Source organism: Drosophila hydei, unplaced genomic scaffold, assembly GCF_003285905.1.
Source record: "Drosophila hydei strain 15085-1641.00,03,60 unplaced genomic scaffold, DhydRS2 tig00000063-arrow-pilon, whole genome shotgun sequence".
Taxonomy (NCBI): Eukaryota; Metazoa; Arthropoda; class Insecta; order Diptera; family Drosophilidae; genus Drosophila; species Drosophila hydei.
In genome coordinates this window covers 2,325,353-2,342,807 of record NW_022045657.1, presented here as the reverse complement: position 1 = coordinate 2,342,807, position 17,455 = coordinate 2,325,353, and the positions used below count along the sequence as shown (strand labels likewise).

At 41.5% G+C, this 17,455-nt stretch overlaps 4 protein-coding genes across 4 annotated transcripts in view; 3 read left to right on the top strand and 1 right to left on the bottom strand.

The window, feature by feature from the left end:
* LOC111604897 (nuclear RNA export factor 1) overlaps positions 1–3,837 on the bottom strand; it is a 31,999-nt gene extending 28,162 nt beyond the window's left edge. The window contains exons 1-3 of the mRNA XM_030222769.1: positions 3,695–3,837; positions 2,339–3,517; positions 1,536–2,268 (exon numbers count right to left, since the gene is read on the bottom strand). Of these exons, the coding sequence (XP_030078629.1) occupies positions 1,761–2,268; positions 2,339–3,492 (1,662 nt within the window). The 5' untranslated portion in view covers positions 3,493–3,517; positions 3,695–3,837 and the 3' untranslated portion in view covers positions 1,536–1,760. The remainder of the gene's footprint in view (positions 1–1,535; positions 2,269–2,338; positions 3,518–3,694) is intronic.
* Positions 3,838–7,252: 3,415 nt separating this feature from the next.
* On the top strand, positions 7,253–8,431 carry LOC111604961 (elongation of very long chain fatty acids protein F-like). The gene is made up of 2 exons (XM_023323241.2): positions 7,253–7,534; positions 7,593–8,431. The coding sequence occupies exons 1-2, from the start codon at positions 7,319–7,321 to the stop codon at positions 8,169–8,171; spliced, it is 795 nt and encodes a 264-aa protein (XP_023179009.1). The 5' UTR covers positions 7,253–7,318; the 3' UTR covers positions 8,172–8,431.
* Positions 8,432–8,480: 49 nt separating this feature from the next.
* On the top strand, positions 8,481–9,555 carry LOC111604962 (elongation of very long chain fatty acids protein F-like). The gene is made up of 2 exons (XM_023323242.2): positions 8,481–8,777; positions 8,840–9,555. The coding sequence occupies exons 1-2, from the start codon at positions 8,562–8,564 to the stop codon at positions 9,407–9,409; spliced, it is 786 nt and encodes a 261-aa protein (XP_023179010.1). The 5' UTR covers positions 8,481–8,561; the 3' UTR covers positions 9,410–9,555.
* An 831-nt stretch (positions 9,556–10,386) lies between these two features.
* On the top strand, positions 10,387–11,416 carry LOC111604963 (elongation of very long chain fatty acids protein F-like). Its single transcript, XM_023323243.2, has 2 exons — positions 10,387–10,685; positions 10,747–11,416. The coding sequence occupies exons 1-2, from the start codon at positions 10,470–10,472 to the stop codon at positions 11,305–11,307; spliced, it is 777 nt and encodes a 258-aa protein (XP_023179011.2). The 5' UTR covers positions 10,387–10,469; the 3' UTR covers positions 11,308–11,416.
* The last annotated feature ends 6,039 nt before the right edge of the window (positions 11,417–17,455 follow it).

Genomic DNA, 17,455 nt, shown 5'->3' with positions numbered 1-17,455 from the left:
ATTCTGAAACAGTCGGGCGAATACAAAAAAAGAACAGAAAATAAACTACAGTCAAACGATGAGAATGACGAGGATGACAACGCAAATGACGACGACGGCAGCGGCGACGAGGCTGATAATCAGCCATAGGCTGTTCGAATTAGTATGGAAATTTATGCAAGGCAAGAGGCTGAGGAAAAGCGAAACCGCAAACACACGCACGCACAACCACACACACACGCACATGTGAGGTAAAAACTCTCTTATCAGCGGCCATGGAAAACGTGGCGCACTTCCTGATCTCAACCAACACCACCCTCCCTCCCTCACTCTCACTCTCTCTCTCCCTCTTTAGCCCGCACATCGTCCAGCTGTGAAAAACAATTCAAACTGAAAGTTTCATTAAATTCTCGCAGCCACACCCCCACCCCGCCTGGCCGGCTTGCGCTGCCTTAGCCAACGCCTGGCAAGGCAATTTCCTATCCACGGAGCGCCCATTTCTCAGTGTCGTTGCAGTCCGCGTTTGTTGTTGTTATTGTTGCTGTTGTTGTTTTATAGCGCATTAATTTCGAAAGTAGCGCTACGTGTGCCAAAAATCATTAGCAACGGAATTACGCTCAATGAAATGCAGTCAACGTCGCGATGCCTGAGAAGGGGCACGTGAAAGAGAGAGAGCGAGTGGGCAGGGGCAACAAACAAACCAACAGAGTAAAAGGGGGCAGATAATAAAGCGTGGCCAGGCTGTCGAGGCAGAGGCTAAAGCTGAAGCTGAACTGGGGAACAGCGACGGGTGTAGTGGAAGGTGTAACCCACACAGACGAATGCCTGACGCCCGGCCAAGCAACCAACAGAGCCACCGACCCAGCAACCATCCCAACGGCTGCCGTTCGCAAAGCGCTGCTTATAAATTCACCCTAACGACAAGTTAAATGCCCGCTATCGAGGGTTCGAGTTTGACTTCTGCCTCGGCGCTGGAACGGCAGAGGGCGGCGCGCGGAAAGGTAACTTACTTACAAAAGCACAGAGTAGACCGAAGTGAGTATACTCTCACTAATTTACGCGTGAAATTGATAAGTTTGAGCATAATTAGATTGTCTAAAATTTCCTAAAAATATTTTATCATTCACATATATGTATATATATATATCTATCAGAGCTATATCTTCTATATAAATATTGTTTAGTTTCTTAGTTACACAATAAGTAACTTCTAAGAAAAACAGACTGAAGCTCATAATTGCTGACTCTTGTTTATACATGCTATGATTCAGTGATCCCATTTCACATTTAAGTGAAAGAAATCTAGACAACTTCTAACCTCAATTTAACTAGGCCATCATCAGGTCGAGCGAGCATAGCTACATATACACGACTGTTAATACAGATCAGGAATACAACCTTAGAGTTTGTAAAAGGGTTATACACACTTATAAAATAATGCCAGTATATTCGGTATAAATAGACGGACTATCTGTATCTGTATCTACATATGTTGTATTCCACACAAGTCACAAATAACAACTATTTATTAATTACAATTGCGTTCACAATCTTACCAGTTGCAATAAACTTTGGTTAGTGTGTGGTATTCCCGAGCATATTTTCGAATGGAGCAACTAAATATTGAAATTCGTATTTTAGGAACGAACGGTCATCCTTGTTCACATAGTCGGGGCACAGTTTATGCCCTCACATCCAGTTGAAAAAAAATTTAATCAGCATAATCAGTGGAATTTTCAATTTCCCTGCGGGCACATTGGGTCTATGGCTCGCAGCTGATGTCACAGATTCTGTTCGGGCATTGTACTGCCGTTGAATGCGTTCTCGGGTATCTGGCGCCGGCGTAGGAGTGTCTGGAATGCCAGCAAAGCCTGCTGATAGTCCCAATTCGTATCTTTTAAGAATTTACTGCTCCAGCGCAACTTGAGTTTCGTCTCCGCCGACAGCAAGGACATCAAATTCTGTTGAATGGGATTGAGTGACGCCGGCTGCCGTTCGCCTCGGCCAACTCGACTTAGATAGATGAGCTCATTGGCTATGCGAAAGTCGGCTGTGTCCTCGCTCCTGGTCAGCAGAAAGCTTCGCATATAATGCCGCCGCCGGGCAGCTGAGCCGTTCTCCTCAAAGCTGCCCGTGATGGAGACGCACAGCCTACACGACTCGACTAGAGTTAAGTCCAGGGTCAACGTTGCCGGCAAATGCAACGTCTTGGGCCAGGACGCAAACATATGGAGCACAGCATCTCGACAGGCCAGCAGCTGTCTGCTATAGGCGGCATAGGGCGTGGTCCTGCGGAGGAGACATAAAAAAACATTTAAATCGGGTAACTGAATGAAGAATCTGGAGTGTCGCCACCTACCATAAGCCCAACATGGCGCCTTCCTGCCCCAGTGTTAGGGAGACCAGCACGTGCTCGTGATAGTATCGTTTCAGATCTGTCATCCTGTTGCCGCCATCGAACGCCTTCAGATATCGACGCACGAACTTCCTGACACCCAGCTGCATCGGCAGTGAATGTGGAGCCAGGTATGTGACTCGTGGTTCAGGCATGATCATTGGCTTGATATCAGTGACGGAGACAAGCTCCACATCGCTATCACTATTAATGACCCCGTCGATCTCACTGTCGCTGAGTCTGACCGTGGGTATCGACAAGCTGCGTCTCAGGCTTCGACCGTTGAGCATGCACAGAGCCGGAAACATCATCAGCACCTGTTGCTCGTAGTTGCGGGGCAGCGGATTCCGTTTGATCCTGAGCTCGGTGAGATGCAGGCGCTGAAAGACGCGCAGCTCACGCAGCGTCTTTAGCTCGTTGCGCTGTAGCGAGATCGAGTGTAGGCGTGGCAGTCGCTGCTCCACGCCACGAAAGCTACCCAAATGGCACATATAATTGTTGTCCAGCAGCAGGCGACGCAGCTGCGGTAACTCCCGCTCCATGATGTCAATGGTTGCCTCCAAGCATTCGAACTGCTGCAGCGCACAGAACTCCCTTTTCCAGTAGTCATCGGCATAGAAGCGACACAGATTCAGGCAGCGTCTCTTCGCGTCGTACCGAGACATTATCACCTTTCGCAGCTTCCATTTGTACGCCTCGTCCACCTGGATCAGGGGCGGGCGATCGTTGACGCGCAGACCCACAACTGGCGGCTGATGTCCACGCAGCTGCAGCTCTGCGGCCAGCTTGTAGCTATCCACATAGAAGGTGAACGTGGCACGCTTATCCCGCTCTACATCCTGTTCCCCGCCTTCGTGTAAATAGTAATATTTGAGCTTTCGTGGCGCCACAGCCACACGCAGTTTTTCTAGCACCTGCTCCACTGTGTAACCGCTATACTGACTGAAGACGAGGACACGATACCAACCATATGGGCTAATCGGCACGGTGGGGCGCCAATGCGAACGGCCCTCATAGCGACTCTTTCGACTCGAGGGCTGCACAACAATTGAGCTTACTTTTTGATTCAATCTGTCCACAGCTGCGTTTTGAATACCCTGATCCTGCCTATTGGACATGGTTACAGACACGCTTTCAGTTCATCTAAAACGAGAATAAAGAGCAAAATAATAATAAGTTCAGGTAAACTTGTTAAAGTCAGATATTAATTTTGTTTTACAGTAAATGCTGTAATAGAATTATCAACAGTAAAACTGTTGATCATAATTGAACTAAGTCTAAGTTATTGGGGGACTTATATAGGGACTCAGCTCGGCTTACAACTTAAAATTTGTTCTTTTAAATTGGCTTTTAATTGGCTTAAATTGACACTTTTAAATCACGTTTTTAGTTAATATTTAACCAATTTAACGTTTCCTTTATTTAATGATTGAAAATGGAATTAAGATTCATTATAGACCCGACAAGATGCCTGACTAAAGGCACACTTAGTTTCATATTCAGGTTTATTCGGGTCCAATTCCCTCTGATGCTGCAGTTCTTGCTGTCGCTGTTCCCATGTAAGTCAACAATATACTCAGTCAGTTTGTTGACTCGCTGCCACCACATGAAGAATAAAATCATTTTGCAAGCCGCCTCTTTAGCGTTTTTATTCAATTTTATTTTTTAAGCTTCAACATTTTTGTCAATTTATTTGCGCTTGCGGCGTCAACGAGCCCTCGCAAACATGCCCGCAGAAGCGGTCTTTGTCATTTTCGTTGTAACTTGCCATCGAGGGACCCCCTCGGCATGGTCCACTCCCCACTCGCCCCTACACTATGCTACAGCACAATGGCCGCATTATGGCCATGGGATTCAGCGCCAGCATCGGAGTCAGCGTTGGTCCAAGCAGCTCTCTTGGCCATATGTTACACACATTATGCTTACTTAACAATTAGAGACGCTCTTGTAATTCCAGTAAATTGCTTTGTTCACTTTATATGCCCTCTAAAGAGCAAAGAATTGGGTAGTAAGAATTAAAGAAACTGTTTGTAACAGTTCTCGGAGAGATGGAAAGTTAACTGTATAAATTTAGTAATAAGTAAAAACTATGCTAATATATTTTCAAAACAGTTAGACTTCATTCTGGCAGCAAAACTGTTATTAATCATTCAATCAATCAAGCAACTAGGCAAGCAAGTCTCTTCGTGTATATGGGATAAAATAAAGCTCCCAATGTTCTTACTTTTGTAATATTATTGTGCTGTATTCTGTGACTCCTAACTATAGGATATCTGTTGGTCATGCAACCTACAGATTATTTTTTTTCTGCTTTAGCGCTTTGGTTTTAGGCTAACATAGAACGAGTTTTGAGGGGGAGATTGGCGCCCTGTGTTTGTACTTATTTTAAGAGCTCTTTGCTCATTGAGCCGAGTGAGCCGTGTGAATGGCAACGAGTGAGCTTTAAGGACCAATGGCCAACTGGCTTTGATGGCCAAATCAGTGTCCAGTGAATAGCAGCAACCTCATCATCATCATCATCATCATCATCGTGAAGGCTAGGCAAGTTATGAAACCCAACACCACGGCGGCAATTGGAATGCATCCCACACAGAAAATTGAAACAAATCGAATAGAAAATCTAAGAATTGATCGACACGACTCAGTTTCTACCCAGTTGTCCATTATATATCTGTTGAGATATTAATGATTACATTCAATGCCATTAAATTGGTTTCTTTTGCTTTCGGCCTCAGATAAATTTCTTTATGCTTGATAACTCAGCGTGAACACAAAATGTCTCGCCTTAAGCACATCGAACGAAGCAAAGTGGGCTGATTGCATGATTGCATACACTTAGAGAAAACTATGAGTTGAATTTTACACATATATATTCATTTAAGCACATATATATTAAAATATATTTTATATTAAGTCAGTCCAAATCCTGTACAAAATTCGTATTTAAATAAGAGTAAAGTATTAATTAAATAAAAGGAATCGATTTTTAACATTGAGACTTGTATATATTTTTGTATTAAGAGATAATTAACAATTTCTATATATGAATGTTAAATTCCAAACATTTTCTCTGTCTATTCGAGTTGAATAGAACTTGGAATAAGAATTTAATTCTTATTTATATAAATTTCAAGCTTTGATTAATTTTTTATAGACAAAGAAATACTAATATTCAAATATATTTTAATAACATTTATGTCAATATAAGATTGTAAGTGCATACTTTTTTCTCTCAGTGCACATAGAAACTCAAATTGGAGGCGTTACTTGCTACCCTGAATGCAGAGCACACGGCTCTGGTGCTTAGAGCCGGGCACATTGTGTGCTGGCAGCCAAATCAAAGACCCTTCTGCCCATTTACTGATAACGGACAAACACACACACACACACACACACACATATATGCACACAGGCACAACAGGCGGGCCCGTAACATGGCATTTGTTTAATGGATTAAAAATAATACGTACACACAATACGAAAAGGGACAGCGAGTACGTAGACGAGGGGGTAGACAGGGAAAAGAACTGATAATAATCATAGCACGTATTCAGCGTGGGCAAATGGAAAATGTGCGGCGTGTCATAAATTAATTTTTGGAAAATTCTATAGCTCGTCCAATACCGAAGCCGAGTCCAAATTCAACTACGTATTCCTATCCAGATGCCCATTAATAATAATAATGCCATGTCGCTCTGATAGACAGCCAGAAGAAGAGCCGCACAAAGGACTTCACCAGGATAAAGGCTGTCGGTAGACTTCGCTTATCAAAAGCGAGGCACTTTCATTCAAGCTAGTTTACGTAATGAAGAGGGTATATTGGTTTTCTGCAATCTACTTCTCTTTGTACGTCTGTCTATATAATGCGCCATTTCGACGCTAGAGAAGCTAGAGACTTCATATTTTGAGCCCACTAAGCGCTGGCAAATCGGAAAATACTAAATATAATCTAATATTTAATACCTTTCAACTAAAAATTTGGTAAATATGGTATATATATACTCATGTAGACAGTATAAGTTGGCGAATCGGAAAACACTATTTATTCCAGGGGTTTTAACGTAACATCGCCAAATTATATCAATAACATGATCCGCCAAGTGGGCCGTGACAACTCGGAAATTATTGATTTTTGAATACATTTCACCTTTTGTTGACTTTGAACTAGTATGTTGCAGTCGAACACGCCCCAGTGCAACATTCTCATGTGCCTTTTTTTGTTTTTAGGGTTGAAAGGCTTCGCATTGTGGCCGGGCGGGCAGCAGGCGAAGTGAAGCCATGAAAAAAGCTTTCTGAAAATTATGCAAAAATCATGATTGGGCACTTTTTCATTATGCGCCCCGCTAATTAGCTATTCATTCGACTTTGCTGAGCAATGGGAAAATGCTGAGAAAACTGCAGACAGCAGGCACTGCTTGCCCACAAATCCTTTCAGCCAGCATCTTAGCTGCTTATTCATGTTACTAAGAACTTATTACTGGGCTTCTCCCTCCCAAATTGCATTTTACTATTATCAAACACTAAACTTAACGCTTTATGGTTGAATATATTCTCTCTTTCAATTTATTTAAAAAAAATACCTGTGATTTGCAGCCTAGTTGAATCGCGTCTTAGGTTTTTATCCTTAAATTCTTCCTATTCTGGATGACTTACAAAATGAATTCATACAATTTACTTTAAGAAACATTTTTTAAAACAATTAATTCCTTTTTAAGTGTAACGTAAGAACCTTTAAGCAGGTTAAATGTTAACGCTAAGTCAAGTCGCCACGCCTCATAAATTATAAGTGATATTTACGATGAGTGCAAAGTCTTTGAGATGCTTGTTAATATTTAAGTCGAGAACCCAAATAATGCAAATTTAAATAGTCAACTTTAGCGCAGCTGTCACAGATGCAACTCGGGCAACGGACTAGTTGGTCAATAGAGCGCAGTAGCTTATAATATGTTGGGTATATTCAATAGACCCTATGGGGATCCCAATCTGATGCCTTTGGCCATCGGACCTATGCCAATTTTGACCATACTATCTGCCTATTTGCTCTTCGTGCTGAAGCTGGGTCCATGGTTTATGGCGAATCGGAAGCCGTTCCAACTACGTGGCACTCTGAAAGTCTATAATGCAGTTCAAGTTCTGTACAACATCCTGATCTTTATATTGGTAAGTACATCAGTTACTTTGGGTCTTCATTTACATATTTATCGTGTCCTCTGTTCAGTGCATGTATATTATACTTACGACTCCACACTACAAGTTCAGCTGCCTGACTCCTCTCGCACTGGATCACGAAATGAAGAAGTGGGAACGATTGCTTGTCTATAGCTATTATCTGAACAAGATATTGGATCTGATGGACACAGTCTTCTTTGTGCTACGAAAGAGCCACAAGCAGATTACGTTGCTTCATCTGATCCATCACACCTCTATGCCAGCGATAGGGTATAATCTGATACGATTTTTTGGATATGGAGGACACATTATTGTAGTTGGAATTTTAAATGTCTTGGTACACACGATAATGTACACATATTACTTCATATCGGCTGGCAGCTCGCCGGCTGTCAAACAATCTCTCTGGTGGAAGCAGTACATTACGATTATGCAGATGGTTCAGTTCGTACTCATGTTCTCGCATAGCATTTGGACCCTAATGACACCCAATTGTCAGGCGAATCGCATAACAATCTACGTGGTTCTAGTCGCTTCATTCCTCATGCTTGTCATGTTTAGCAACTTCTATATACAAGCCTACATAATGCCAAAAGCTGAGAAATCGGCAAATGACAAGCTTAAATAAGACTCCGTCTACGCAGTCTGTGGGAACTGGTGAAAGAAACCTTCAATTTATATATAGAAAATCCTTATCCAGTCCAATATTCTTTCAGAAATATAAAAATATAATAAATGCAGTCTGAGTTATGAATTCCAAATGAGCCGCTCAATTCGAACCCCCAAGCTAGAGTAACTAGGCAAGCAAAGTAGGCTAAAGGTTAAACGTTTCAGTTTTTAAAGCGAATTTTATTTAAAAGTATTCAAATTGAAAATACTTAATACTTACTGTACTCAACACAATTTTCACAAGTTTTTGTAGACCTTTCGACTTGTAAAGTGAATGATTTATTAGATGAGATACAATTCATAGTAATAAATTTGATGGAATTTCCCAGTCACAAATATATAAATTAAGATGTTTGAGATATTAAACAGACCCTACGCCGATCCCTCGGCGTTCTTCCTCGCTACTAGTCCGTGGCCTATGGCTGTCATTGTGGCGTTCTATATGATGTTTGTGCTGAAGCTGGGACGTAAGTTTATGGCAGAGCGGAAAGCCTACGATCTGCGAGCTGTACTGAAGGTCTACAATCTAATTCAGATCGCCTTCAATGCCTTGTTATTCTTAACTGTAAGTCTGATACATGGCAAGCTAGAAGGAAAAGCAGTTTACAATAATTTAAGCACTTGCAGGCAGTTTGTTATTTGACCATATCCAAAACTCAAAGCATACATTGTATGTCAATTCTGCCTTTGGATCATCCATTGAAGAAAATTGATCGTCTGCTTTGCTATGCATACTATATCAACAAGTATTTCGATTTGCTAGACACTATTTTCATAGTGTTCCGAAAGAATTACAAACAGATTACGGCTCTGCATATAATTCATCATCTGTATATGCCTGTGGGGGGATACTTTGTTATCCGACTCATAGGGTTTGGGGGCCATCTGATGGTAATGGGTGTCCTGAATCTCTTCGTGCACGTTGTCATGTACAGCTACTACTACGTTGCATCCCAGCATTCGACTAATGACAAGCTAATCTGGTGGAAACCGTACATAACCGTATTGCAGATGCTACAGTTCGTTATTATAGCGGCTCATTCCCTTTGGACACTGATGCAGCCAAAGTGTGAGACTTCGCGTCCACTCATCTATGTGACAATCTTCACATCAGTGGGCATGCTCCTTATGTTTACCAATTTCTACGTACACGCCTACATTCTGCCTAAGAAAACGAAACTAAAGAAATCAGACTAGAGATGAGTACAGTTTCAGATATTAAATGCCTATTTCAAGTACATTGCTGCCTCGGTCACGTCTAAATTGATTCGCCTTGTAAAGCTTTTAATCAGCCTTACTTAATGCTTAAGTGCTTTGAATAAACGCATTTTAAACTACTGTAATTCTAGTCTATTTGTATAAATTAAGTGCGCATTTGGGCCTCAATTGTTTTTTGTATGTCGAACAAGAGATACTGATCAAAAAATATATATAACAAAACCGTGTTACGAATGTAAGGTAAAAATACATAGATATTAGCAAAGTCTTTTGAATGAATTAATTATAATCTCATATATTTGTATATATATACGCATATACACATTGTCTGAACAGGGTATTTAATGTTCGACTTGCGATTCAGCTCGATTTAAATTTAAATTGTAGATAGTCATACTATTGAACCCTTTTATATACAAAAGTCTTGTAGCGTATGCATTTCAATCAGACAACAATAAAATTCACTATCTTATAAATGGCACTATGAGACAAGTGAGAGAATAGTGTCTAGTCGGGAGTGACCGACTATGAGAGACTCTTAACTCAGTTAGAAAAGCACGCGCTGGAACATGTATTAAAATTGGATAGCGAAATAGGACGAGCTATCGAAAATGATATAATAAACTTTTTCTGAATGCAAACAAGAATATATAATCAGAATTTCAAGTTCGCATAAATTATTTACAAGCTCTCTGGGCTCACGGAATCCACAAAAAATATACTCCATGGGCTCTGACTACTCTTCCTTCTGCGGGTTACAGAGATTTTAATAAAACCATTATACCTTGAAGTCCTAGAGCATAACAATTCGCACTTAATTGCATACCATGATTAAGTCACTGAATAAAAATTATTCGCAACATTTGACACATAAAAAGAAAGCTGATGTGCAGGCTGCATAAATAATCGGCATATATCCAGACCGATAATGAAGGAAATATAAAGAAAAGCCACTAATGAATAGAAGCAGTCGCCAAATAACACTTACGGCGAGCATACGCAAAGCAGAAAGTAGACGAAGGCCCAAATAGGTATCGAGATGTTTGATGTATTCGATAAGCCACCTGCGGATCCCTTGGAGTTACCCCTGGCCATAGGGCCATGGCCCGCAATAATCATAGTGTCGGCTTATCTGCTCTTCGTGTTCAAAGTGGGGCGCAAGTTCATGGAGAATCGAAAGCCCTACGATCTGCAAAAAGTCCTTAAAATTTACAATCTTGTACAGATCGTGTACAATGGCCTGTTGTTTATATTTGTAAGTCTAGTTAGCTCTCGCCTAGTCCTGGAAATTAAATAGCAATATTTTACTTTCGCAGACGGTCCGCACGATATTAGTAGAAAGCCCGTATAACCTGCGCTGTATTACGGTGCTGCCGCTGGATCATCCGGCTAAGCCCATTGAGCAGGCTCTGTGCTATGCGTACTACCTGAACAAGATACTCGATCTGATGGACACTGTGTTCATGGTGCTGCGCAAGAACTACAAGCAGATTACAGTGCTGCATTGGCTTCACCACTCGATCATGGTGCTGGCCGTATATGGCGGAATCCGATTCAGTGGCCATGGTGGGCATTTTGTTGTGATGGGCTGCTGTAATGTCTTCGTGCATGCCGTGATGTACACCTACTACTACATATCATCCCAGAGCCAGGCGGTCAAGCAAAGTCGCGCCTGGAAGCAGTACATCACCATTCTTCAAATGATTCAGTTTTTCCTGGTGATGTGGCATAGCGTTCTCACCTTAATGCAGCCCAACTGTGATGTGCCACGCCTGGCCATAGCTGTCACGCTAGCCATGGCCATACTTATGGTAGTCATGTTCACCAATTTTTACATACACACCTACATATTGCCAAGGAAGGTGAAGCAGAAATAATTCCCAGTTTCCTGTTTCTATACTGACCCATTCGAAATATGATTTCAAATATGTGATCAATTTATTTTAATTTTTAGTCCATTAAGCATAGAGTTAGACTTACCTCATTGGAGATGAAATACAAATCGGTAATATTTGGAAGTCTTTTTAAACCTTAGTTCTCAACATTAGCATGATTTATTTGCAACTACGTAGTGCTTGACCAGCAGTGAGAAATGCATTTTTCTACAAGATTTTAGCCGGAATTGGTCGCCTTTAATGGGCCAATGTAAATTGTTTTCTTGTAAATACGCAAAATACAGTAATTAAGACAAATGCACAGACAAATGACAATGGGGCAAGTACTTATATGTTCTGTGAATAAAGTAAAACCAAGTTTCTATAGACTCAAGAACTCAACAGTTTGAAAGGCAAACAACAAACGACGCGTACTCAAAAGATGAAACATAAAACGTAGCCCCAGAAGCCCATAAAAAAATATAAGAAACCACATTGTGCCAAGGCGTACTTAAAAAGCAACCAAACCATCAGCCATCAGCCACCAGCCACCAGGCACAAGGCAACGCCATCAACCGCCCAAACAGCATGTGGGGACAAAAGTCTTCGGTGGGTCTCCCGGCCAAATGCCATAAAAATTGCAACATAAAAATTAAACCACTAAACGCAGCAAAATTGCGGGCTTTGGGGGCGCTGATAATGTGCCCAGTTGAGTTAAGTTTAGTGAGTGCATACCCTGACTTGAGACACATACGAATGCCGACAAGCCATGTCACGTACTGAAGAACGATTCTACTATACTTTACGAAGTTTTTGTAAAGTAGATCAACGAGAGTAAAGATTGGGATGGCTTCAACTATATTAGATACATCAAAAGTTTAACTTTTCTCTGCCCATATTATGATTAGAGATTATTTGTATATATGTAACCTGAGGATTTTTTATGCATTGTTGATTTCTAAGACAAGATGAAGAGCATTGCGTCAGCCACCTTTCACGTTTTACATAGCTGTCTCTTCTTTATTGTTATTTTTCTCGTGTTTTGTCGACTCTGACTTTGGAGTTTCTTCGAAAAAAATGCAGCAAGCAGTTCATAAAGCGACCCCCAGTTAGTTGTTTTCAGCTGTTTCGAGTCACCCTCACGTGCGAGGGGCAACTGCTGCTGCTGCTGCTGTTCATGTTGTTGGGCTTTCGGTAATGATATTCAATAATAATACAGAGTACATGCGCAAATTTCAAATATCGCATCATAAAAACCACTTGCGCTGTGCCAGAACAAAATCGTCAGCATTTCAGACATGCTTCGACTGCGCCTTTAGAATTTAATGTGCTTATAATGCCGCCTGCTGGCACTTGAGCCCATTTCCCATGCCCGAAAAGCGAGGCGAACTGAGTTCCCAATCTTGAATCCGATACGAATTCGCATCCGACTCGGCGCACACACGTTTGCGTAATTGTGAGCGCAACCCTCGGCGCAAATTTAGCCTCTTTAACGGCAAATGATGTCAATTTCAATCCCAGACCCAGTCAAAGTCCCATCCCCCTCTATATATATAATGTGCTTATCGCGTTCCCGTCCCCTATTCGCACGAAAATTGAACTTAATTGGCGCGTGAAGTAAGGATTTCATCTATTGCTGCCAGGCAATACCCCAAGTTACCAGGAGACGCACACACGACTTTTCCAAATCCTCGCCTCATTATAATTTGCCATCGACCAAAAGGCAGCATCAACAACAATCGACCCACATACGAGAAAGAAGGCCTCCAAATAAACAATCATAAATTGCCATAAAAGTTTTGCCGCTTCTGACGTTTGACCTAATTAAATATATAATTTGATATCTGCCTAACAAAACTAATTCTTGGATGTGGTAAATGCTGAGAGACATTTGTCAAATTTTCTGTTAGATATAGATAGAAGATATACATAGATTTGTGCATCTATTAGGACTAACTTTTGAAATTAGTCTCTCATTTAATTTTTGTGGTAACTGAGGCAATCGGCAGACTAAATTATATAACTGCAGGGACAAGAATTGATGAAGGGTTATTCTAAATAACAGATTAAATATATTTAAAACAAGTAAGATCGGACGGACAGCAAGACGAGCATTACACAAAACCAATATACCCATTGCACTTCTTATCAGAATGGGAGAGCTATATCGCTGGAGGCTCACAGTCCATCAGTGTGTTCCATCATCCTACGACTGTTAGTCTGCCCTCTGCCCCAGCTTGGACCTTTTGTTACTTGAAACTCTGAGCTGCTCTTAATGCTAGGGTATTTCCTCTTCTACAATAATTATTATTTCTCGCATAGACATGTTTTCCCTTTGAAAACATGCTTCAGCTAGTTATCTGGAGATCACAGAGTTATTTAAACGAGAAAAATTCAGCGTTTACAAGGATTTCAAATTTCACAAGAAATGCTCAAATTAAATATTCAAGTTTGAAGTGTTACGGTGCGACCCTCGTGCTTCGAGGCAGTCAGCCAGTCAGGCAGGCAGGCATCCCAACTGATTAGCATAAATTCGTCTATGTCTATGTTGGCTGGCGAACGTTGTCGACTTCTGTACGCTGTTGCTGTTGCTGCTGCTGCTGCTGCTGTTGTCGTCTTTTGTCAACGTGTCTTGCATGGCAAGCAAAAAGTTAGCAGCCAAATGCAGACAGGCACGGACTTCTAGCTGTAGGATCTTGGTGTACGGCTTGTGCTTGGGCTTGGGCTGGGACTTTTGGCTGCCTTGCTGTGACTGTGGCTGCTGCCACATGGAAACATGTGTCACTGAGGGCTGTCTACTTATTGCACGACTAATGTCAGTTGCACGGCTTGCCACGCCCCACGCCCCAACAGTCAACAAAAGGTTGCAAAACTTCCTGGCACACAAAAAGCTTTTTAAACTGCAAAATGCAGCTGATGGAATTTCTTTAGGGGTTGCACACCCGAGTGGGTGGGGAATGCGAGTGGTGCTGTGTGGAGAACTGGGCTGTGGTTTGCCATTCAAGCACAAATTATTTCCAAGCTGCTGACATCGTTGGGTGAAGAAGAACGTGCCTGTCGGCCCGAAGGCAACTCGTAGCCAAAGTAGTTGCTCAACTTGCCTAGTTCCAAGGCGATTCTCTCCCTCTCTCGCTCTCTCCCTCCCTCTCCCTATGTCTCTCTTTGAATGGTTTCATTTGGCAGGTTTTCTTTACCACACATAGAAATTCTCTTCGTTTGCCTTTTAATACCTCGAGGCTCTCCGCATTACATTGGCCTCGACAGCTGTGAATCAAAGCGGGTTTTCTTACCCGGCCTAAATTGTCGCATTATCTCACGCATTGCATCAATTTCTCATAGCCTACGCCTCCTGACTTCGTATCTCGCCAATACTATCGGCAATCTAATTAACACAGTTTGTCCAGTGGCCCCAAAGGAATTTCGAATTTAGCCCGCTTCACATCAATTACTTTTCTTGGCTCTTTTATTTTCATGCTACACAAAGTTCTGAAACGACTTCTAATCATATTTTAGTGCAGCCCAACTAATTGTGAATGCGGTTGAGTGTGTGTATGTGTATATGTAGGTATATATATGTGTGTGTGTGTGTGGTTGACAGACGAGCCAACGTTTCCAAAACTCAGAAAGCGACAAAGCAATTTACACCTCAACTCCTCAAAATTCACAAGACATTGTAAGGTTAACGAAGGTAATGTGATAACGACTATGGCATGCCCTGCAATACACTCAGAGAAACGAAGACAGTTTTAAGACATAAAAACCAAAGTTGATTGATTATTATAGCTATTAACATCAGTTAATCAATCAATCAAGACAGTGTAGTTAGCTATAATAATCAATCAACGAGATAGAGCTGCTTGTTCTGAATGACTGACTGATTGACTGACTGATTGACTTATTATCTTACTGCAGTAGAAAATTAAAAACACACAAATAATAATAATAAAAGCTCTACAATCTACATACAGATGCCTATAAATGACTATTACATCAGATGATTGACTAACTGTCTGTCTATCAGAACTAGAACTGATTGCTCAGAATGACTCACTGAGATTGACTGATTGACTAACTGAGAATCAACACACATCCATTCCTTATGGCAACAGATGCTTAAATAAGAAAAATAATATATAATAAAAAATTGTTCTATATGAATTGTTGACTATTCAATCATCAATTTGATTGATCAACTAAGCGATTGAATGACTGAAAGCACAATTATCGAATATTAAAACATTATATTCTTATTGTAGTTGACATTACTGTCAGATTAATTCCCTGATTGATGGTCGCTACAAGCGTCAGACTGTTGGAAACACCTTGTGAAACATTGATAATAATTTAGATCAGCTACAAATTTGAATCAACATCTGATGTCTCTTATACATTAAGAAAATCTATGTGACTCCTTGGTTGTAGAGCGCTGAGGCATAAGAAGCATAGCCAGAGCCCTAAAGACGTGTTAATGAAGCAGACATGCGGACCAGAACTTGGCCCAAGTCGTGGCCAAGTCGTGGTCGTGGTCGTGGTCCTTAGGTCTTGGTCTTTTGCTCTTGCTCTTGGTTTTGGTCTTGGTCTCAGTCTCAGTCTTGGCCTTCGTCGTCGGTTGAATGAATTTGTATAACTTGCAAATCATGTTGACTGACGAGCCAACGCGAGAAAAACGCTGCGTCTGTCTGGCACTGACACTGGCACTGGGACTGGGACGCGCCCTGGCACCAAGGGGGAGATTGGACCAAAAACTTTCAAAGTGTTGAGCTCTGGAGTGAAACATATTGTGCCATACATATTATGAAAATGTGTCTGAGGTTCCATAAAGTGCAAATAGGCAACGCGGGGGGGCGAGGCGCGGTGCCATAAGGTGCCAGCAGTTGGCTGTTCTACTAAATCAACATCATTAAGTTTTCTGTTTATAAAGAAAACACTCGAGAGCGTTGGTGCGAAGTCTGCTTACTTGCTTCTTTTCCGTTGCCCTGCAAATATTGACGAAATGAGGTATATTTGTGACTAGTTTTATGAATGACTCTTAATCGGACATAGTTTATTAGTCAAATAGATTTTAAGCGCTAGAGTCAGCAAGGATGGTATATTAAGAATATTAATTTAAGAATTTATCTATTATATTAAGAATTTAGCAATTTTACTTTAATGGCGCTTCTCACTAAGCTTCTCTCTAAATTATAACTGGGCTAAGATCTGACTGAAAAGTGCATTTCTAATTTTGAGTCTTAATCAATATTTCAGACAATTTACAGGGTGTACAGCTGTTAGGCATTTTATACAAAAGTACTCGTGTTTTTTATTGCTATTTTATTATTTCTTCTTTCATGTTCACTTGCTCAGTTTATGTTTATGTATTTGCCGTTGCCATTGCCGTTGCCGTTGCCAATGATGCGATCTGTGTTATCTTCAGCGGATTCGATGCAAGTGAGCGCCAAGGAGAGCAGAGGAAAAACTGCCGCCAGTTGGCACTCGAGAAAGCCGAGCGTTGAGTACAAATTAGTGACGAACTCAGGCAAAAACCGAACGTGCTGAAGAGGTTGGGTTAGCATATTTGCTTAGCCATTTTGAGGGAACTGCATTCACAAGTAACTTAGTTCATTTACGCGCAGGTAAGTTTGACCCGGGACCTCAGGTTAGATCAGGTAAGCTAAGGGAATGGGCAGGTGCTGCATACATGTATGTGCACATCCATTATGTGTGTCGAACGGGCGAGCCAAACAAAATGTGAAAGACTGAAAATAAACAACAAAGTCACGAAATTGCTTTGCACAATAAATAAACGAGAGACAGCAAAAGTATCTTAAAGATACAAATAACAAGATTCAGGCATGGCGCACGCACAGGATGTGACTGCGTCCTAGACAGCCAGACAGCCAGACAGCCAGCCAGCCAGCTATATGAATAGACGCTCGCAATGCTCAAGCATGCAGCTCAAATTACAACCAGGCAAATGTTTAAATACTTGAGTGCCCCACAGCCTGAGCCCAGCCATCATGCCGAGCATATTAACTTTTACTTTAGCTCTCTTTACTTTGCTCTGCTTTGTCAACACAACAATTCACTTAAGACTGAATCGTTGTTGCTGTTGTTGTTGCTGCCGCCAGTTGCCAGTTGCAGTTGCCAGTTGCAAGTTGTCTGCTGTAAG